Here is a 22,948-nt window from a genome sequence, read left to right as displayed (position 1 = left end):
ACACAAAACATTTCAAGTCCTATAACCTCCTAGAAGTGGAGAAAATGAAATTTGAAAACTGCCGATTTTACACTGAAAAAGTGATTTTTTTGGTAATGAAACTGAAATTTCAGCACTTTAGAAGCAGATTTTGAAAACGTTTTATAGGGTTTCAAACATGCTCTTTCATCCTGTGAAGTCAGTTTGTGCAAATTAGAGGGTCAACTTAAAAGGTTCCCTTATAAACTATTAAAACAGAAACCAGAATTTTCTATAAAAAATTACAGTGAAAAAACTGGAAATTTTGCTGATATTTGAGAATTTTAGTACTTTATGACTGATTTTTTTATAATATTGTTTCTTTTTTCATTTTAGGCTTAGGCTGAAACGCGTGTTTTTCGGCAAGGCATTTCAGCCTGATATTTCAGAGAAAAAGCTGAAAATTTCGCAGATATTCGCAAATCTCATTACTTTCTTCATTCAATTTTTTCCGAGATCATTAACTTTGAAGCTCTATGCTTAGCCTGAAACGCCTGATATTCCTTCCACTGGGAAATCCGAGAAACTGCGCAAAATTTGAAAGTATGTATTAATTCTGGCTGGAACATACCGTAGCCCATGGGCTTCTGTTAGAAAAGTACGGTAATTCAAAATCCCAGAATTTTTGGAACTGTGATTTCAGAACTAGAAAATTTCTAAATTTCAGAATTTCTGATTTTTTAGAATTTTAGAATCATTTTTCCGGGATTTCAGAATTCCTGAATTTTGAACTTTGAGATCCTGGAATCACAGAATTTCATAAATTCGGAACTTTGGAATTTAGAATTGCAGAACGAACATTTAGAATTCTCCATAGCACTGAATTTCAGAAGTTTTATCTTCCGAACTGTCAAATCTCTGAATTTTTGAATAAAAATTATTTTGAAAATAATTCATTGAAAAATTGAAGCCCATTGGCTTCTATTAAAGGAAATAGATGTGTCTCTTACCAATTTAAGTATATTTCTCTGACAACTTTGGAAAAAATTATCCTAATTCAAAAACCCATTTTTGGAGTTACAAAATTTCGATTTTTTAAATGAGAAGATCAAAAATTGGCAATTTTAGAAACACTCATTTACAACTAACGACATTCACCCTCATGAAAATTTTGAAAAAAAAAATAATTATAAGCATTTTCACGTGACGATAATGAGAAGTTATTTATATATCAAAAACAACTAGAAATTTTGTCGATCGAATAGCATACTGGTTTACACGCTGGTGTATGAAGCGATCGACCCGAGTTCGATCCTCGCTCGAGGCATCGGATTTTTGGAAGGGAGAAAAAAATCCGAAAAATCGAAAGAAAAACCCTCATGCCCCATATTGTGGATTTACGGGTGCGTTTTTTCACATGTTTTATTTAAAGAAGAATGCGAAAAAAGTAAGAAGAAATTACCAATAATATTATATTTAGAAATTGAACTCATAGCCGGGAAATGGCAGGACTAAAAGAATTGTTTGGAGTAATTTTATGCCAAGATTTTGAATGAAGTGAGCAAATTTCAAACTCATACGGATACGAAAATTTGGTTTTACCGAGAAAGGAACTTGTCTGGTCAAAAAATTTATGGTATATTCTATATACTTCAGAAGTTTTCTAAGTGTAAGTAGCTAAACAACACCGGTAATTTGGTAACTCATATGATCTTTTTCCAGCAAAATGTCCCTAAATATAGTGAGTCTTCCTTAAAAACGTCGAGATTTTACAAGTCACTTTTATGCCATACTTTGTCTGAAGATTTGAAAGTGCGCATATATTGCTTGATAACGTCCTATCAAATGAAGATGTAGGTGATATTAACCCTATTTACGCTAATTTTATGTTTTTCAGAGGAAGAAGACAAATGATTGATTGTGGGAGATGGAAAGTTCGAATAGAATTATGCCGCAAAGAGTTGTAGTCCGATCAACAGGCTGCTAAATAATTGAACTTTCATTAAAATTTCGGGCAAGCGCGCTCGAGGGCACCTCCAAAACTTAGGAAACAGCACGCTCTCCCACAGAACATTTCCGAACTGCAAATTAATTTTTGATCTACAGAAAAAAAAGTTTGGCGCGATCACAATTGCAGGTCTAAAACAATAATTTCAGAATTTTTTATCTGATTTTGTGGAGTTCCAATATGATTCAAATAATTCTTAAAAAATTAATTAGTCGTTATAGATTCATGTATGGTCGTTTTCCGAAAGAAAAAATGTCAAAAATGGTCATTTTTGAAAGTTTTTTACAGAAAAAATCTATCTTCTCTTTCAGTTTTTGACATTTCCAGGAGTTCTATATCTCAAAAAACCGCAATAATTTTCTCTACATTTTCTATGGATGAATTTTTAATTTGTCTGATAAAACTTTTTTTATAATTCAAAAACCTCATGAAATTGCACAAAATAGCATTTTTGAGTTGTTTTTTGATTATAAAAAAGTTTTATCAGACGAATTAAAAATTCGTCTATAGAAAAATGTAGAGAAAATAATTGCGGTTTTTTTGAGCTATAGAGCTCCTAGAAATGTCAAAAACTGAAAGAGGAGATAGATTTTTTTCTGTAAAAAACTTTAAAAAATGACCATTTTTTACCTTTTTTATTCCGGAAAACGACCATTCATGAATCTATAACGACTAATTAATTTTTTAAGAATTATTTGAATCATATTGGAACTCCACAAAATCAGATAAAAAATTTTGTGTGACAACAGTGTGACAACTTAGTTCCACCAGAGTTTCGCCACTGTTTCCTAAATTGAAAGCGCTGAGAGCTATTGTAGAAAATTGAACATTAAAAAAAGCGAACAGTATTCTTTGAAAAAATCCTAACTTCTGACATGAAAAAAAACAGTTTTTCGAAACACAAGCAGAATAATAGTAATAGTATTAATAGTTCTATATCGTTCAATCTGTCAAAAACAAATCATTAAAAAAATTTAGATCTCTAATTTTCTCCAGTTCTCAAACCCCCCCCCCCCCCCCACATTTTAAGAGATCATTCGGTTGTTAAAATACTAGGATATTGGTTGAAGATCCTTGTTAAATAATCCCATTACATTCTATTGTGCTAATGGGTCATGCCCTCCAATAAATGTATTTCTTTACGTCATCAAGAACATTTCGAAAATTGCACAAAAAAAAACACATTTCAAAATTTCTTTCACAGAGGCCCACATTTCTGAAAGAAAGTTAATAGGTCAATTGTCGAATGAGCTCTCAACAGCAAGTATCTTCTCGTCAGCTATCCCATAAGCCCGTGGAAAATTTGGTCCACAGGGATGTTCTCGCTCCTGATAAACCGCCAAGAGTTCGTTGGCATTCTGAGTTTCATGTGTGGATCTGTAGGTTCGTAAAAGCACAATCCAACATTTTTTTTTTGATACTGTGGTTCTAGAAACGTCGGTCAGCTACTTCTTTTCATTCTCTTTCTGGCAGTCTGTTTCGTTTTGGGACCGTGCCTGATTTCTTTTATGTATCCCAATGTTATTGTTCCATTCAACACCAAACTTGGTAAAGAGCATCTTTGAAATTTGAACGAAAAACTTTTTTATTCAAGATTGGAAATGCAAACGTCTCGAAAGTTACAGTCAACTCAAAGCGTCCAATTTAGCATGGGAAACCAATTTAATGGCAGCTGGTTCTTCAGTTAACATTCAGTAGGATTTATCAAAGCTTTATGAAGTTCCAAGTTTAATGATGATTGTAGGGTTTATGTAAGAGATAAGAACACTACGCTTGAGGATCTCGAGAAAATCCTATTGGTAATTGACGATTGTGGATTTGATGATTTTGGAGAGAACGTAGTATTATGTAGGCCTGTTTGTGAGTATTTCTGAAAACGTAAAAATGTAAAATAACATTTTCTAGCTAAAAATGCACCGCGATCAACATTCAAACAGTCGGTGAAAGTGGCTGAAATTTGTTATCATTACATTAGGCAAATCACCAAGAAAGCAATAATCGCGTCGTATGGAAAAGGAATCACAGCGAATATTCTTCTTGCAACTGCTGTCAAACTTCGAGAAGAGTACTGTTATTCGTTTGGAACTATTTTTATAGAAGATCCAATAATGGATGTGAAGAATGAGTTCAAGAAGAACAGCTGGATTGGAATTGTAACTATAATTACTCCGGTATATGAGAAAATCAAACTTTTCAGAGTTTCATGTTGCCTTATTTCCGGGAACAAATGATGACTGACACTATACAAGATTACGGTTTTCATGAAGCAGAAGTCGGTGATAACATCAAAAGGTTGGCTTTAGATACTATGATTTGCACGATTATTGAATGTCAGAGTCCATACTACAGTAAGAGCAGTAGCAGAAGAAGACTTTGAATCCATTTATGGAGCAAATGGTGGCTTAGTGACAAAGGGAAAAAAGAAAGACATCTTGTAAGTTTTTTTTTTTCTCTTTTTCCGTAATTCCATTGTTCTTTTACCTATTTTCAGTTTGTACATGAAACCTGGCTATGGTGCTCCGAAGGTTCCAGGAAACTCATCGTTCCAGTTCAGACACAGTAATGAAGGAGAATGTGCAAAGAAGGCAAATATCCCTCTCACATCTGTTATGATTTTATAAAAAAATTCTTGGTTTCTTTTTTTACAACTACCGTAAAACATGTAATAAAAGGGCACCCCACACTCTCATGTTTGAGCTAATTTTTCGTGGCTCCTTTGCAAGATATCAAGAATGTGTCAACTGGCAAAACACTTTTGATACTAACAATTGATCAGTTGACAACTTTTTTTATATCGTTGATGGAAACCGAGAAAAATTGTGTCAATGTTAAAAAATACGTGACCCTTCTATTACAGGTTTTACGGTACTTGAACTTTGTAATCATCACAATTTTTTGAACTTCTTGTACTTTAGAAGGATGTATTGAATCAGAGAAAAAAAATAAGGGCAAGGATTATTGGAGAAATGAGAAGAATAAGAATATTCAGTTTAATATTCAGAAGAGTGCGTGCGATATTGCAAGTTTCATACTCTCGACTGAAAGTCTTGAAACGACACGTTTTTTGAAAGAACCCTTGATTTTTGTTCGATTCCTCTTCCTAGAATCCTACTGTTCGAATTTCCGTTCCCAAGTCTCACTATTTGTTTATCTTCTCACTAATCTCATCTTAAACTCCGCCCACCTGCAAAACGTTTAACACAAAGATTATCAATCAAGAGCAATAGACACTCTGGTGGTTCCTATCTGAAGAAGAAGTGTTAATTCTGATATCATTCACGTTCAATCAAGTTCTTCATTGTAATCAACTCTCCCTTCTCGAACACCTGCGTCTAGATATCTCTCTAATCACTATCCTATTATTCTCTTTTCAGGATTATCTTTTGCTCACAAACTCATCCCCACCTTCTTCTTCTCCATCTCTTTTTTTTCATTTTTATTTTTCCTATGACTGTTTTCACTGGTCAGTCATTTTAGATAGTTTTCAAGACTACATATATTTTTCAAAAATTAATACCTTTTTTATCTTTGTGATTTTATTGTCGTTACTCTTATCATTGCGTTTTAAAAATAACCTACCTGATAGTGTCAATACTTATTTTGAGCATTTGAATTTTTTTCTCATTTGTAACTCTTGTATGTATTTCATAGATGTTTTCGAAGAGGATACTTCCGATGCTTTGATCCGATCAATGATGAAGGGATTCTGGTGTGTCATTTCCTTTCCAGGTGCTCAAAAAGATATTAGCGGCTATGTAGGACGAGACATATCAGTTTCGGCAAGGTTTTCGTGTGTAGAAAAGAAAATATTTTAGGATAGAAAAGTTTAAAACCCCGGTTTCTTTTAATATTTTTTTTGAAGAGCTAAAAAGCTTTTTCTAATATTTTGGAGCATAATTTAATTGTAACTCGAGTGCTCTTGTAGTAAATTTTTGAAAATTTTGAAAATGGTCTCCTAAAAGTTTTACACCCGTTTCATGTAACCAACACATTGTAACCTATTACACTATTTTTCCTTTGTTTCCATCTGTTCTCATTCAAATTTGTTTGCTCACTCTTTCTATTTTTTTTTCCCTCTCATTCCCATGTCATTTTTCTTGTTGCCAAAGAGCATTTGGTCAAGAAAATCGAGATGAAAATCTCATAAAAAATGAATTCATTCCCTGTGAGTATTCACTTTTTTTTGAAATCCGAAGCGATTTCCTCCTTGCCTTCCGTTCGATTTTAGAGAGAGCACACACCTCCTCTTTTTGTCATATTTCCTATTTTTTGGAAGTCATTTTTGTCTGAAAAGAAAAAAAGAGGCCACCCCAAAAAATGACTTCCGGTGCAGAAGAATTAAAAGACATAATCGTTGTCTATCTGAATTCCAAAATCATTATATTTTTAATGTCGGAAAGCTATTTTGGTCATTTTCTTCTCGAGCATCAAACATTTTCCGGAAAATTAAAACCTATAAAACCCTCCCATTTCGTTTTGGTAAGAATACTTTTTTGGAAAAGAATCTTATCAGGTTAACACTCTAGTTCCTATGCCGAGTAATTGTTGTCGTACAACGACATTCGAAATACAAATTTATTCTGATTTTGTGGCTGGAGACGAGCACCAACAGACTAACTGACTCCATTTGAAAATGAGTCAGCGTTTTTAAATACTTTTCCGACATCAGATAATCTGGAAAAGGAAGTAAAACACTCTAGAATTTTATAGTAGACGTCCTTTTTAAGTTGTTATTCTGTTTTGGATTTTTTGATTGAAAAGTTTAGTCAGATATTTTTTGGTCACAATTCCGGCCCTTCTATTGTTATAAGGTACTTCCAGAGGGCGTTTCTATTACAAGGGCCCTTCAATTAAAGGGTGCTATTCTATTTTTCCGGGAATTTTTTTTTCAAAATTTTAATTGACAAATTCGGTGAACTCTCTCCCAAAATTCATGAAAATCTATCAATTTCACCCGAACGTATTTAATATTTCGAGCAATTTTTCAAACAAAAAATGTTTTTCAACATGTTTCTGCAAAATAGTTTAATTTCAGGAATATTTTTCATTGTAGAGAACTGAAATTTTCAATTTCAAACAACACATTTAGAATGGGGGCCCTTCTATTACAGGGGGATCTTTTGTTTTTTTCAAGTCCCTCTTGGAGGGCCCTTCTAATACAGCTTTTACGGCAAATCTTATAATTTATTGAACCTTGATAATTTTGTTCTGTATAATTCATGTTCTTTAAAAAACATTGTTTCAGAAACAAAATTTTTTCACAACCAATTTTTTCTCATCAGTTCTCTTAATCTTAAACTTTAATAATTAGTCTACTATTCGACCATTTCATTTATTTCTCATTAGTTCCACGGAAGTTCCCTTTACTCTTCTTTATTTTTCATCAAAATTTTACTTTTCTTTATTTTTCATCTCGAATCAGAATTCGGAAACTTCTTCTTGGAAAACTTCGGATTAATAAATGGGCATCATTTTTGATAATTTGAATTGTCTCTTATCCAGCCAATTTGAATTTGAACAACCAAGGATTATGACACATTACTCCTATTAGTACAACTAAATCTCAAATTCTACTAAATTGCTAGTAGGCCAAAGTACTAGATTCTAAGGTTTCCATATTGGGAGTTCTACGTCAGCTTAGGTCAATAGACATAACATGAGAACGGCTTCATCTCTATCACAATGCATTGAAATGTGAATAATAATTTTTTTTCAATCTCTTCTTCTTCTCCGTTTTTATCGTCACCATTCAGAAATTTTTTAGGGAGAATCCCTATATCGGCTAATCCAGCCCAAAAATGCGATTTAGAGAAGCTGAAAGTCGGCAAATTGAACGGTAAACATGTCTCTTCACTTTTTCTTCTTCTTCATCCATTCTTTCCGGTTTTTCAAGCATTCTTCACCACAATCTCCTTTTGAAAATCGTGAAAAAAAAACACGGAGGACCCGTGATTGGTTGGTGTCTTGTGTATTTAGGGGGCTGGCAGAATTTTAGTGGAAATGGGTGGAGAGAAAGATAAAGTGCATTTTGCATTTTGTTCAACAATTGGATATTCACATGATAATCTGTATGTCTAGTGACAGGAAATACGCATGGATTGGAGTTTTTTTTTCTTTAGGATTTCCATCTTGCTATCAGCTGATAGATAATAGAGGATTAGGTTTTGAGCAGATTATATTTTTTATCTGTTGTTCGGGATCTTACTTTGAAATTTTATATTAGATCTTGTATAGATAATCAGAAACGCAAAAGCAATAGTCTTATCCAAAATTTTCACATTCGACAGTTTCTCTAGCTATTAAAAAAACAGGGCATTGACGGCCCTGTAGTCCTGGGTTTTCCAAAACTGAAAAAAAGTTTTTGAAGATTCAGAACTTCTTTCACATTTTTTGGGAAAAAAATCATGGCACTCCGTTCTTTGGCAACTTCTTCTTTGGCAGAAAATATTTTAATTTTTTAAAAGACCGGAAGAAAAGGAAAACAATTGAAAAACAATTAAACTTACTGAACCTAGGAGCTTGAAAGCTCTGAAAAAACCCCGGCCAGTTGCAAGTATGGTTACACTTCGTTTGGCTGTTAGATGAAGTCTGACCCAAATAATTTTATAATTACGAGCCTTTCTAGAATCAAAGATATTATCTGGAACAAATCAAGAAGAACAAGCAGCTTAAGCAAATAAACAATTGTACTCTTCAAAAATGTCGAATGATGTCATTGTCCACTCTTTTTCCTGTTCCTTTCTCTATATCAGCTTCCTTCTTGCTCTTTTGCCACGTCATAACTCTGAACTATCCTTTTTCTGATCAATCTTCAAATGTGTGCAGGCGGTTTTTTTTCTCAAGCAGCTCACATTAAGAAAATAAAAAGAGAATTTGACAATCAGACAATCAGACAATCCACAATACAATATTTCTATATCGCAATTGAAGCCCCCTCGCTCTCACTTGTTTTTCGTCCTTCTTTTTCGTTTTCAGCTTCTTCTTCTTTTCTGAAAAATATCAAAATTTCAGAATCAAGCTGGATTTCCTCGAAAGAATTCGTCGAAAATCGCCGCGAGCAACCATCTTGTTCGCGGTGAACCCCGACAAAGGAGCGTTCCCTCTTCTGATGACGTTGCCATATGAGAACTACAATAATCAGGCAACGTCTTCGTCTGGAGAGGGAGGCACTGAAGTCACTGAATTGACAGCTGGACGATTGGAGAGTGTTGCAGAGGATGGAAGTACTTTGAAGTGAGTCTTCGAAACAACCTCTAATAGACGGGCCACTATCTGGAGCCAATTTATCTCACTTCCTGTCAAAGTTATAGAAAAATTGTCAACAGATAAAATGGTAATCGTAATGTCAGAAGTGTTTTGTTAGTTGAAACATTTTCGATAATTTGCGTAGGAGCCAAGGAAAATGATCTCAAACTTGACAGTGTGAAGGGCTTTCTATTATAGGTTCTACGGTAAACTATCCAACAATCGACCTGTGAACTAAATGTTTTTGAATTTGGGAATTTTCGGCATTACAGTTTTTTTTTTCATTTCCTGATTTAGCTCGTCGAAGAAACATTTGAATATGAATGAAACATCTCAAAAGTGTATTGAAACGATTAAAAATAGACATGGACTGTCCATAATATTTTTGGTCGAACACAAAACGACACTGGGCAATCTATTTTTAACACATATTCAAAGCTAGGAAGCATCGGAAACGTTGGAGCCGTCGAACTTAAATTTTAGCATAATAAAAGTATTTTGACTATCCCAGAATCTTATTCAACAACTCACCTAAAATTTATATATTAGCAATGGAGTACAAAATCTGGCAACCAAATGATAACTCATCAAGCAGACTAGGAAGCTAAAAAACGAAAAATAAACAAATGATAAACATTGTTGTTGTTGTGCCTATCACCTCTTTCTTTTTTTTGCTATTCATTTCTCTTTGCAAAAGCTCGCAAGTATTCCCTTTCTTTTACTGTAAACCTTTGTCCTGCGCATGTCAAAAATGTCTGTGAAACACCTATTCAACAAGCTCCGCCCACTTCTTGTCAGCGTCGATCAGTGATATACCTGTACGATTTGGAGAGAAATAGAGAAGAAGAAGAGGAGAATGGGCCGATGTCAAAAGAAAAAGAAGAAGAAGATGAAAACGGAGAATATTTTGAATTATTGATATTGTGTGTCGTCTTCTCTACCCACCTACAGTCAGTTACCCCAGCCATCAGCCAACAGTTCGTCCCTTCTTCTTTTCTCTTTTTTTCCATTTCAATTATTTTTTCTCAAATTCTTCTTCTATCATTTCCGCTCGCCTGACATAAGTTTTTCATAGGATGGGAGACATCGACGTCGTCGAAGAGGATCTGCTACATCAACGTCGACGGGGAGATGATACGTCATCAGATCAATCAAGCCTCCCATCTGATATTGTGCAGTTTAAAGCTAGACCACATATGTTAATGGATGAGTAAGGATTATTGCATGCTTTTGTTTGTGATGTGCTTCCATTTTTACAGTGTCGAATGCAGTCCTATTGAGCCAACCGAAAAAGATTGGAATGATTATCGTGATAGGTTTGTCGCTAGAGCTTGAACTAAAAGTCCTACATATACGTAGAAGAAAAACTTGATTCAGAACGTTTTCAGTGAAAAATTTTCCGAAAATCTCACACTTTCATACAAACTTGTTGAAACACTCTTTTTTGCTCAAAAACTAGCTTAATTTTGGTGGAATTCACAGATTTTAACAAATTTTGAACAAGAAATCACCAACTTTTAAATGAAATTTTTAGGTAGAAATGGCCGGAAAAATAGAAGAGCACCCTATAATTGAAGGACGCTTCTAATAGAAGGGCCCTCCAGAGAGACCTTGGAACCATAGAAAGACCAGCCCTTCTGATATATCCCGTAAAACAGGATTTTTCTCAAAAGATATCTATAAAAAGCCCAGATGATTTCAGAATTCAGCTGACTTCTTCCCATTTGTTTCCCTGATTCTTTTTACAAAAAGTACAACTGCTTCTAAAAATAGAATCATAGTCCAAAGTGTCAACATATCCCTCTCCTATTAACTTCAATAAGTTCAATTAGTCAGACGACTCATCAATACGTGTCATCTTTCCTCTTTTTCGCACCGTGTCATATCACAGTTTTCTGCAAAAAATACCAGAATTATCATCTTCATCAAAATGATTCGAAACGGATCGGAAGTGAAAAAAAAATGAGTAGATTCTTCGTCTATTCTTAGCTTTTTCTATGTAAATGACTTTTACCAATACAAAAGAAGACACAGCCTGTGAACTTTGATTCATTGAATCGAAATCAAAGAAGAACATGAGAAATAGCGTACGAAACTAGGAGAATCCAGAAGTTCAGTTCAAAGATAAACTAGGTGTATCATGAGAAACAAATGGGGCAGTGGGCGAAAATAGACTTGTTTCCTTAACATTGCTTCCGGCCATCATTGAGACAGAATCAAATAAGACATCTAATGGGAAGTAGAGAAAGGACACCAGAAGAGGGGATTCTTATTGATTTTATACCAGGTGATTACTAGGAACTTTCGAAACAAAAAAATTGACTGTGTTATGATGAAAGTAGGGGGCCGCTAGATTACAAGAGAAGTACCATAAACAGAAGAGAATTGGGAATATATCATCGCGATGATCATCGCTGAAATTATTCCAACATGCTTTACTGGAATGATTCTGTATTCAGGTATAGGGATTTAGTTCGAAACCTTTCTTGCAAGTTATCCCAAAACTTACTCTCATATTTACTTTGAGATCTCGAAATTGCTACTTGTAGGGTTTGGTTTTGAAAGTAAACTGCAGAAAAACTGCTAAATGGCAGCTAAAGAGGCGCAAAATGGCAGCTAAAGAGTCGCAAGTTTAAATTGCAAATTAGGCAGACATCAAAAATTCCTACTCGCGCTAGATTATAATCATAAAAGCTGATTTTCTCCCAATCGAACTACTCAAAAATAGGTTGTTGAATAAAGTCGAAGAGGCACTGATAGGCTGATGATCGCTGGTTGCCGGACCAAACAGAATGATGGATATACATTCTTAGCAAAAAAAAGAGTACGATATTCTTAGCAACTGACGACAGTAGTTCTTCAAAAATTGGAGCTTTTCCTAACTAGTTAAAAAAACATTTCGAAAAGGAAACTTCAGCAAAATTTGAAAAAAAATCATAAACGGCAACACCTCTGTAAAAATCGCTACGTTGAATCAGAACTCATGTTTGTCAGCGTCTATTTAAGGAATGTTGACTCAACTATTGAATTGTTCCGGAAACTTGCCCATTTCCTAGACAAGGCCAAGAGCAAATAGGTTTCTCGAAAAAATTTTGTAATTAGCCAACGAATTAGATTCAAATTTGGACTCTTTAACATGTTTATGTTTCATAAGTTCGTTGTTTATTGTGAATGGAAACTGGCTCCTTTCTCTTCTCTCATATCACGGGAAAGTGAATGTAAATTATGGCCAATTGTAATCTCAATCTGCAGTAGATACTATGGTAAACAGTGTCTTCTCGCTTTCCTTCAATTTCCCCTATCTGATCGGTCTTTCAACTTCCAAAGAACATTCATTGTCTTCTTGTCTTCTTCTTCTTTTTTCACCAACATTTCTCAATCAATAGCATTCAGAAGAGCGTCCCGTAGATTCTCTGCGCCATACTATTTCCCCGATTTTGGGTGAACTGGTTGTTGGACTGTGAACTCTCTTTACTTTCCTGTTGAGGTTTCAATGTCATCTGATGAAATTCATAATTTCACAGCTTCTAGAAATTTCAGAAATTTGACTTTCGATCTAAAAATAAAAGCGAAAAGCATCGTCTGATATCCTGATTGTCTCTGATCAGATGACGTCAGCATTTTGTCTTTGAAAGATCGATTCACCTCGTTCATCTCCTGCTTCCCTTTTCCCATTTCGTTTCTCATAGCTTCATTTGTTCGTATTCAGAGAGACTGCGTCGATTGTTTCCGAGGTCTCTCGACCTTTATCCTCCTATCAGATTTCGTCTCGATATGACACAGCTTATCAGACAGTTTCGATGGTAAGAATTGCTCAAACCCCGAAATTGATGGTTTCGAATATCATCTTGCTTCATAGTTCCTTTTTTGGTATTTTAGTGGAAAAACTTTGATAATAGAGTTGGTACCCAGTGTCCGAAACTGCAAGTAAAATTGACCCTCAATAAAAAATTCTCTTAGAAAAATATAGTTTTTACAATCAATTGGAAATTCAGAACTATAGAAATTCTCTCGTATTCGAATTAAATAGAAAACTTTTAACATTCCAGGGTACAAGAAAATGCGGATCACATGGAGCTGTTAGGCGATGACGAATCAAGCGACACCGAGGACCAAAATGAGATTGATGAGGAATACGATGCATACTATTCAGATATGAAATCATCCAGAAAAGAAACAACCAGAGAGTTTCTAACGCGTGAGAGCTCATCTAACCCCAGTCGTTTTCCTTATTTTTAGTTTATAGGTCAGTTCCAAAATATTGTGCATTTCTTCGTGGAAGACTGGTTCATCTCCGCAGCTCTTGGATTCGTTACAGCAATTTTTTCGATTTTCATCGATATTGGAATTGAATATCTTATTCATTGTGAGTTCCCAAAAATTAAATTCCACTCTAAAAATATAAATTCAGTCCGTAACTTCCTTCTCGAAACGCTTGAACAGTACAACAACTACGCCGCATTCCTCGGATGGGTTTTCTATATCACTGGACTCGTCTACTTGGCAGCTCTTGTTTGTTATGGATTTGGGAAACAGGCTGTTGGTGAGTATTTAGATTCATAAAGTTTTCAAAAGAAACAAATTTTCTAGGATCCGGTATCCCCGAAGTCAAAGTTATTATCCATGGTTTCCAACTGAAGAATTATTTATCTGGAAAAACTTTGATTGCAAAAATGATTGGACTGACATTGACAATAGGATCTGGTCTTCCAGTTGGTAAAGAAGTGAGTGCTCTTTTTTCGTATGATTTAGCTCAATTAAAATAAGTTGTACTATAATTGATGTTGGCTCGTACTTATTGGTCAGAAGTGGAGAGTGGTTCGGCTTCTGGACGGATTTGTATTGGCCCAATTTTTTAGTCGTAACTTGCCCAAAACGGCTGAATAGCGGATCATCGTCAGCTCTAGTAGTGCTCTTATCCGGAATCAGACCAATCCTCCGACCAGAAGTTGTAGTACCTTAAATATTAAAAATATCAAGAAGTTTATTCTAAAACTTTTAAATTCTCAGGGACCATTCGTGCACATTGGAGCTATCGTTGCTTCTCTGCTCAACAAAATCACTGCTGCCTGTCAATACAATGCCTTTTTCTCGAATGAGGGACGTGCTATGGAAATGTTGAGTATCGGATGTGCTGTCGGAATCGCTTGTACTTTCTCGGCACCTATGGGAGGTAAGATTTCTTCTTGATTTTGAAATTTTTTGTAGAATCGAGAAAAATTGATTTCGAAATCCCAGATGTTCTAAACATTTTTCCAATGAGATCCCAATAAAATAAATACTTGCAGCTGTACTCTACGGTATTGAGTCCACATCCAAATACTTCGCTGTCAAAAACTACTGGAGATCATTCTTTGCCACCACTTGTTCTGCCATGCTTTTCCGTTTTGCCATCACTTTCTTCGTGCCACAACACATTGCTGGAACCATCACTGCCTATTATCAAACTTATTTCCCGAACGAAGTGTTTGTTGTTGAAGAACTCGGATTTTTCGTTTGTCTTGGGTTTGTGAAAATTAAAAGAGGAGAAGCAGTAAAAGAGGAGAAGAAGAATTTTCAGAGTGATGACTGGACTTCTTGGAGCTCTTTTCGTTTATTATCACCGGAGAATTGCATTCTTCAAGCGCCGAAACCGTATCTTCCAAGCCCTTTTTGGAAAGAGGTGAGACAAGATCAAAGCAACCACTTCGCTCTGACCTCAGTGTTAGAAAAATACAAGAGACGGAAGTTTTGATGATAATGATAAAAGGGCTTCTATTCTGATAACACAGACACAACACTGTGTATCTCTTTCTCTTTCTTAAAACTGATCAGTGCTGTAGTATCACATTAAGGAATGTGTTATGTCAACTTTAGTTATCGATTTACAAACTGAATGGATAGACAATAGATTAGTGAAACGAAGGGGTTTCCTTTCTATTTTTGCAAAAATATCTCTTCCATTTCCAAAGATAAAAATGGAATGAGAAGAAGAAAAAAGAGAATAATGGTTTGATCATTGAACAGCGATGGACGGAAATAATTTCGGTTTTTCGAGGGAAGGGATCAAAAAGATATCATGAAAAAGTTTGATCATTCAAGGAGGGAAAGGTTGTGTATTGATGTTTGAGACCTAGTGTAGACATGTCTGCATACTTGAAGTTTGCACAATTAGAGAAATATTAAAGAATGCGACGCAAGCATACTATAACTTGCTTCAAGTTTGAAATATTGAGCAAAGCAGTAAAAGAGATGATAGAGTTCAGAGAGCTCTACAACCTCCACCAAGAATCGACCGGCTTCGAAGTGGTCCATAATGGTCCGGGTCAGCATTTTTAGCCGGGCCTACGTTTTTGCGGGCCCTGCTACTAAAAAAAATGTCGGTCCACACTTAACTACTGATTTAAATCCTGGTCGATGATTATTGAAGGTTGTAGAGCTCGCCGAGCTCAGTCATCTGATGTGATGTTTTGCCCGCGATTTTAATTTTGAAGCGAGTACCTGCTCGTGACGGCCCGGAATTGGCTCGTCGACAAGTATGGTGGGAAGTCAAATAGCGTCTCATGGATAAGTTATCTGAAAATCATCGCATCTTAATTCCAGCCCAATTCTTTTCACTGCCTGCTGCGCCGCCATCTTCGCTGTTCTCGTCTATCCAAATGGCCTCGGAAGCTACGTGGCTGGAAAGTACACCTTCCGTGAAACCCTTGTCGACTTCCTCTCCAACTGTACCCTCTGGAAACAAACAAACGGGTCCGAAGGATGTCCCCCACACGTGTTGGAACATTGGTCTGGTCCAGAAGGGGACATGGCTCCAATCAACTCTCTATTGCTTTACTTCTTGTTCTACTTTATCGTTGTCCCAATTTGTATTACTTTGTACATTCCTTCCGGAATCTTCGTTCCATGCTTCGTTATCGGAGCTTGTGGAGGTAGAATATTCGGAGAAATTATCTCAATGATCTGGCCGTATGGACTTCGCGGCATTGGACAACCTCAAATCTATCCTGGACTATATGCTGTGGTTGGAGCTGCTTCCTTCACTGGATCTGTTACTCACTCACTCTCCATTGCTCTCATTGTGTGTGAAACCACTGGACAGTTGTGTGCTCTTCTACCAGTGCTCATTGCTCTTATGATCTCAAATGCTATATGTGCTTTCCTTCAACCCTCTATTTACGATTCGATCATCAAAATTAACGGATATCCATACCTTGCCGATTTGCCACCATCACGTATGAGGTGAGTTTTTTTTTCAAGATTCTGAAACAACCCAAAATTTTAGTGTGCATCAAATGAAAGTGGAACGAATTATGGTAAAAGACATGTACTACATTACCCGTGAAACTACATACCGTGAGCTTCGAGAGATGCTTCTGGAGACTCCGACTCTTCGTTCTTATCCATTTGTCACCGATTCCCGTTCAATGACACTATTGGGATCTGTCGCTCGCAAATACCTTTTGTATCTCATTCAACGTAAACTCGGACCCGAGCCAGAACTTTTCGGACACCGCAGAAGGTTAGTTGGAGGGTTCAAACAGATTTTGAGACAGTTGAAATAACTGTGTTTTCTACAGCTATAGAGCACCGGCAATCAAATCGAAGATTGTGTAAGTTACAAGAAAAAACTGATTGGTGTGATTGTAGGATAGTTGCATTATAGATGTAGTCTTTTTGGTTGCATATGATTTGATCGTATTGTTCACAAAGTACTTCTAAAATTTTCGTTTTGCAACAAATTTAGAATCAAACACAAATTTGAATTTAGAATCTAGAATTTTATGACTCTCCCTTCTCTTTTTTCCCTGCACAACTTCTCACTTCTCAACTTCTCTATCATTTTCAGAAGCCGCACCGCATCGGAAATCTTCAGCACGATCCACAATCTAAGGTGTGTATATATTTGTGGTTTGTCACTGCACGGATTCACTTTTCCTAGTGCATGCACCCCACAGTATTCTGCTTCCTAGTTGCATGTTGTTAATTCCCACTTCTATTCAGAAAGTATTCTAGACGTGGATCCCTTGCTGCCAACGGCGGTCATATGTCTTCTGGAAATGCTTTGATGACTGATAGAAACATCTCTGGAAACACCCTACTTCCACAATCTCCACTCCACGAGGATCAGGTATCCCCGCATCTGAAATTTCTTTTGAAAGTAGAAAATCTGTTCAGGGAGACCGCAGTCCACTAGCCCCTCTTCTCTACGCCCAAACCAATCAACACGAGCCAATAGTGGTAAGTTCTTTTTTTAGTAAGCGGACGCATATAAAAATAGTAAAAATTTTATAACTTGTTGTTTTTTGTGTTGTGATTTCATTTCCGTCTCCTTTTTCATGTGAATCACCAACCCATATTTCAGCATTCGTTGGCAAAGAGAGCCGAGATTTTGTCAAAGAAATTGGATATGGAGGAAGTTGCAATTGATCCAGCACCGTTCCAATTAGTCAGAGGAACATCACTTTACAAGGTATTGAGAGGTTTCAGTAACTGATTTAAAATGAGAATTAAGAACAACATCAGAATGATTCAAATCTCTCAAGTTTAGGTCCACACCCTCTTCTCCCTTCTTGCTCTCAACCACGCCTATGTCACCGAAAAAGGACGTCTTGTTGGAGTCGTTGCCGTCAAAGAACTTCGTGAAGCCTTGAGCAACATCTACAGTAGAGGAGCAGTCGTTCCGAGACCAAGAGTCCGTACCTCCACTTTCCGTCTTAACCCTGACCAAGATTGTAAGTTACTAATATTGATTTTCAACGTCCTAGAATATTTTTTTTTAGTGGAGAACCAATTGATGAACGGGCAAATGAACGGAGAAAATACGGTCGACGCAAGCACTGTCCGCACGCCACGTGTCACAATTGAAGCTCCAGAAGATGGAGAAAACGAAGAAAGAAGAAATAACTGAGTTTTATATTTCATTTCCAAACCATTCTAGTCAGCCATTCCCTTTCTTTTATTATATAAAAGCGCCCCCCGGTTAACCATATTTTTGTCTGTATTTCTTTAGCTCCTCTCTCTCGCCCCAAAAAAACAACGAGTTGCTTCCCACACACCCGATTTCCCCCAAGAGTTCCAGAATTGTTGAACAAGAGATTTATCTGATAAAACACGAAAATGTACATAGAATTTTTAATACTTCCCTTTTCTCCACCCCGCCCTTTTTAAATTACCCAAATCACATACTTTCTGACAATAAAAGGTTTGAATTCATGTTAATTGAAATGAAAGACTTTTTTTCTTTGTGAAAATTCCTAGGTATTTGTCCAAAATAGCCAAAAAAGACAGATGTTTTGAAAAAATTGGTCTTAAATGGTCGAAATTCTGCTGAAAATAGAAACTACCGTAACCCCTAATCCAAAAAGAAAATATTGCGTTAACAATTAAAATCTACAGTAATCCTCCACGTCTTTGAAGAACTCACAATACAGTATCCTAGCGTCGTTTCTGATGAACTACAGTAATCCGAAAATCACACTGATTTCTAAACTACCGTAATCCCTAACTGGTCGGTAGAGTTAGTTGACTACAGTAATCCTATTGTATCTCAGATTGCGTTTTCACATGTGCTTCACGGTGTTTTTTCGGAACGTCTTGTGAATGCGCGTGAATGCGAATTACTTAAAACTACAGTATAATTAGCGTTGGTCTCGACGCGAAAGCTGCAAATTGAACTGCTGAGTCGCTCCTCGGTGGTGCCTGAATTCCATCGGAAAACGCGTGGGAAAAAAACTGTTGAGCCTGACTTTTCGTTCTGAAATTTCAAAAAAAAAAAAGTTTTTAGATCATCAAAGTTTTATTACAACAATTCATCTTATGCACCGAATACACGGAAATAGAGATAAAAAGTAGCAGTTTTCCGGAGAAAAAACATTTGAACCAACAAATAATATCAAACAACTCATTGAATTTGAGATCAACAATATGAGAAAACTTGAGAGAAGGAATGAATGGAGGAGAGGATAGAAAACTGAAATTGACTTTTCAGATAAAGTTACTATTATTTTGCCCTATACAAACGAGCAATTTAGTTAATTATTTTGGGATTTGTTTTTGTTTTTCGAGAAAATATGATTATGTACAGGTGTCTACCGTGTTTCAGAAACTGCTTAGAGCTTCTCTGGAACATCTTCCACGTTGCGGGATACTGTAGAGATTGTTGGGTTTCTGACACTATTTCTTTCCAAATCAGCGACAGAGCTGGCACGGTGGAAGTTGTCGGAAGTCCATTTGCATGGTTCTCCTTTCACAAAGATAACAAAAAAGACGTTGCAGATGAACTGAAAAATGAAGAATAAACCTTCTGATGTTTGAAGATTTCCAACTTACCATAACGGCAGCTGTGATCAAGAAGACCCATTTCCACTCTTCTTGTGTGTTGTTATGAGTCAATGCATTCACGAAGAACGGAACAATCAACATGGTAATTGTGATTCCAAGTGAAATGTTTCCGGTTACAAAATGACTGTATTGCTTTGAAAGAACTGGTCCTGCTTTGAAGAATCCTCCGGTCGTAGCTCCCAACATAGCAGCAGCACATCCCAAAACAATCATGTTGTAATCTTTGTGGGAATCTCCCATGAATGCCAGAACACAGAGGAAGGCACCGGATCCAATGAAAGCAAACGAATTGAACATTCTGAATTTCATTTGTTCTGGGAGGCAGGTCAACCGATCCGAGATGGCTCCGCAGATCAATTTGGAGAGGAATTGGAGGAATGGTGGGATAGCAGCACTGATTCCGGTACTATGAACTGGGAATCCGAGAACTTTGGAGAGGTAAACTGGGGAGAAAAGGAACATCATGTTGACACAAGTGAAGTTTCCAATGGCAGCGACCCAGACAGCCCAGATGGCTGGGGTTTTGAGGATGGCTCCGTATGGGACCTTCTTCAGAGCACGCTTGCTGAAAAGTCACAGTTAGTATCAAGATAACTTATTATAGTTTTTACTAATTTCCCCTAACAATAGCCCGTTACTCACTCGACAGCTGCGATCTTTCCAATTGAGATTTTCTTCAACTCAACATTTCCGACGAATGGATGTTTTTGTGGAGAGTTACGGTAGAACAGGGCGTATGTGACGAAGAGAAGAAGAGATACAGCTCCGTGGGCATAGAAGATTGATGGCCATCTGAAAAAAGGGGTTGTAAAATGTTCTTGTTTTGACATGATCGTAAATCATTCGGGTTGAACGTTTGGTTTTATGATGCGGACAGTTCGTCAGATTGTCATCCAGAGAAACAGAAAAAGAAAGAGGATTATAGTTCTTTGTGATAAAATCGCCTGCTGGTAAGCAATAGATCAAAAACAATTGAATTACCAGTTACCAGAATGTAATCGTTCAACTATTCGCCATATTCAACCAGGCGCCTGACTTAAAATAACAATAGATGTGACCCGTTGAAGTACTTGTTAAGAAATGACTGGTAATAATGATTACTCACCTGAAAGCAGAGCAAAGGGCACCGGATGCTGGCATTGTGATAGCTGGAGACAATTGGACGTAGGCGACCAATGAAGATACGAAAAGTCCGTTTTGCTTGAAATATGACCATTTGGCACAGAACGATCCAATGACTGGGAAGTTAGCGGCGAAAGCGAATCCTTGGAGAAAACGGACTGCCAAGAAGTAGTAGAAACCCATCTGAAATTGCAGAAAATATACTCTTCCAGTCTTGAACGCATTCTGTTTTTAGATGTAGTTCTCCGTCCTTCTATTCAAATTCCAAATTTTCCCCTTTCCCTTTTGTACTCTCTTCTTTCTTCTCTTTAACTGATTTTTGATTTCCCCCTACTATTATACATTTTTCTTCCTCTTTTTCACCAGAAAAAAACCGTACCCGAATTGACAATGGAATCAGAAGAGTCGAGACGGCGGAGAGGATTCCCAACCCTGCGAACACTGTCCGAATGCCGACCATTCCGACGAGTTGTACAATCGGAAAGTTGCCCAGCAACGCGGCAATCGCCACAATCGACATGGCCAGCGAATTTTGCGCTGAAAAGATGGGAAGGATGATGATGGAAATGATTGATGAGGGTGTTTATCAGGAGGATAGGATGATAACAAGACTGTTGGAAGGGTCATATGTTTGAATGATAGTATAAGTTTCCTTTTGGATTGAATTGAAAAGTTAACATAGAAGATTTTGTACTTACTACTTGTGAAGTGAGTCTTTCTTGTTCCATTCAGTGCCGTATCCATATCAGAATCATCGTCATCCATACAGATAACAGCAAAATTGAAGGCAAGGATATTGGACCTGGGAAATCCAAAAAAAATGATTAGGCTATAGAAATCAAGAACACCTACCAAATACTCGTCAAACATAATAAGATCAACACCATAATCACAAATCGAGTTCTGGTACCGAACAAGCTGATGTAGCGAGTTTGGGCAGTAGCCTGTGTGGGGAACACGGCGTCGGCCATGATTCTGAAAAAGTTACGTTTAGAAGATGTTTGCATTACAAGAATCATATCAGATGGCAAAGGAGAACAATGGCGGACTGTAAAAAAGACTAAACTGAACTAGTTGTCAGGTTAGAAGCAACCACCCCCTCCAAAAATAGAGAAGATGTGAGAAACTGAATAAACTTCCAGAGAACACAGGGCCTCATATATTTATATAGACTTATGGGACGGTCGTGTCCACCCCAAAAAAAAGGAGGCGGGCTGAAAAAGGGGGCAATCAGAGGAGAGATTGCGAGACGCAGAGATAAGGGAGTAAGGAAGAAAAAAGGAGAAGAAGATGGGTAGAAGGAGATTATAACTCTCGAGGAAAAGTTAGTCTCAAGGCTTCCGAATGTGGGAGGAGCTTGAAATGTGTTTTGATCGAAGAAACGGTAATAATTGATCTGCGTAGAATTCTTCTTCTTATTCTTGAAACCAAAGATCTTCTCTGGAAAACTTAAAATTTGTAATAAAAATTTTCTTGACCTCTGGATCGTAAAGCTTGATACAAAAATGGATACTATTTGCTTTTTGTTCCCAAAAGAGCATGATGTGTACTTTTCTCGGAAGTGCAATAGTTCGCTGCCGGGTGCAAAGCTCTCGTAGAACACCAGTGACATAATACAAGGTTCAACAAACCATAGAATAATTGTACTGGCAGAAGAACTGTTCTTTGGAATTTAATACAAAGTGACAAGTGGTCCGTCAAAGCGTACTTTCGGAGTCATACCAAGCAATCAGTCTTTTTGAGATCAATCTGATAAGTGGATTGACCAGTGAGGATATCCCCTCTCCAATGAGATAAATCATACGGAGATAATGATATTATCAGTGGGAGGGTTGATTTTCAAAAACTATGCATATTTATTATAATATTAAAACAGGCCGTAGACATACGTATCAGACGAATTAGGCGGACTGAAAATGACGTCATTTCTCCTCACTTAAAATCTGTTAGATCACGCATTGTTGATCTTCCATTGTTGATCCTAATGAGAAAACAGGTCAGAGTAATTTATGAAAATCAGAAGATAAGGTGTGAAAAAAAAGAATATGAAATCATTAAAAATAGAACCAGGAGTCAATTTTTATCGATTTTCAGATGCCCATTAAAGAAGAAGACCACCTGGCTAGGCCTATAAAGTTTGGCTACCAAGGGATAGTAGAAGATTGGATTAAAAGGAATAAATATACCGTAAAACCTGTAATAGAAAAGCCCCCTAACTTAAAATTTGACCTAATTTGTCTCTGTTCCTTTGAGAAATATTTAAAAAATTCAACTGATAAATTAATTATCATA

General features: G+C 36.7%; 3 protein-coding genes across 3 annotated transcripts; 2 read left to right on the top strand and 1 right to left on the bottom strand.

Annotated features, from left to right (window-relative positions):
- Nucleotides 1-3,212: 3,212 nt before the first annotated feature.
- Nucleotides 3,213-9,819, top strand: CBG03116 (the record flags this gene model as incomplete). Its single annotated transcript, XM_002631256.1, has 11 exons — nt 3,213-3,349; nt 3,399-3,514; nt 3,561-3,660; nt 3,711-3,826; nt 3,872-4,119; nt 4,164-4,258; nt 4,302-4,400; nt 4,458-4,572; nt 5,341-5,756; nt 8,978-9,199; nt 9,723-9,819. The coding sequence occupies 11 exons, from the start codon at nt 3,213-3,215 to the stop codon at nt 9,817-9,819; spliced, it is 1,761 nt and encodes a 586-aa protein (XP_002631302.1).
- A 468-nt stretch (nt 9,820-10,287) lies between these two features.
- On the top strand, nt 10,288-18,101 carry Cbr-clh-1 (the record flags this gene model as incomplete). Its single annotated transcript, XM_045242271.1, has 14 exons — nt 10,288-10,421; nt 10,471-10,527; nt 13,261-13,409; nt 13,458-13,754; nt 13,802-13,935; nt 14,222-14,384; nt 14,500-14,914; nt 15,794-16,432; nt 16,476-16,712; nt 17,040-17,084; nt 17,195-17,321; nt 17,369-17,431; nt 17,556-17,663; nt 17,742-18,101. 14 exons carry the CDS (start codon nt 10,288-10,290, stop codon nt 18,099-18,101), a joined length of 2,928 nt encoding a protein of 975 aa, XP_045092119.1.
- A 1,201-nt stretch (nt 18,102-19,302) lies between these two features.
- On the bottom strand, nt 19,303-21,627 carry CBG03118 (the record flags this gene model as incomplete). The annotated part of the gene is made up of 7 exons (XM_002631258.1): nt 19,303-19,473; nt 19,523-20,099; nt 20,177-20,326; nt 20,640-20,839; nt 21,036-21,193; nt 21,355-21,458; nt 21,509-21,627. The coding sequence occupies 7 exons, from the start codon at nt 21,625-21,627 to the stop codon at nt 19,303-19,305; spliced, it is 1,479 nt and encodes a 492-aa protein (XP_002631304.1).
- Between the last annotated feature and the right edge of the window lie 1,321 nt (nt 21,628-22,948).

Source organism: Caenorhabditis briggsae (genome assembly GCF_000004555.2).
Source record: "Caenorhabditis briggsae complete genome, chrII, whole genome shotgun sequence".
Classification (NCBI taxonomy): Eukaryota; Metazoa; Nematoda; class Chromadorea; order Rhabditida; family Rhabditidae; genus Caenorhabditis; species Caenorhabditis briggsae.
This window is presented reverse-complemented; position numbering and strand designations above follow the sequence as displayed.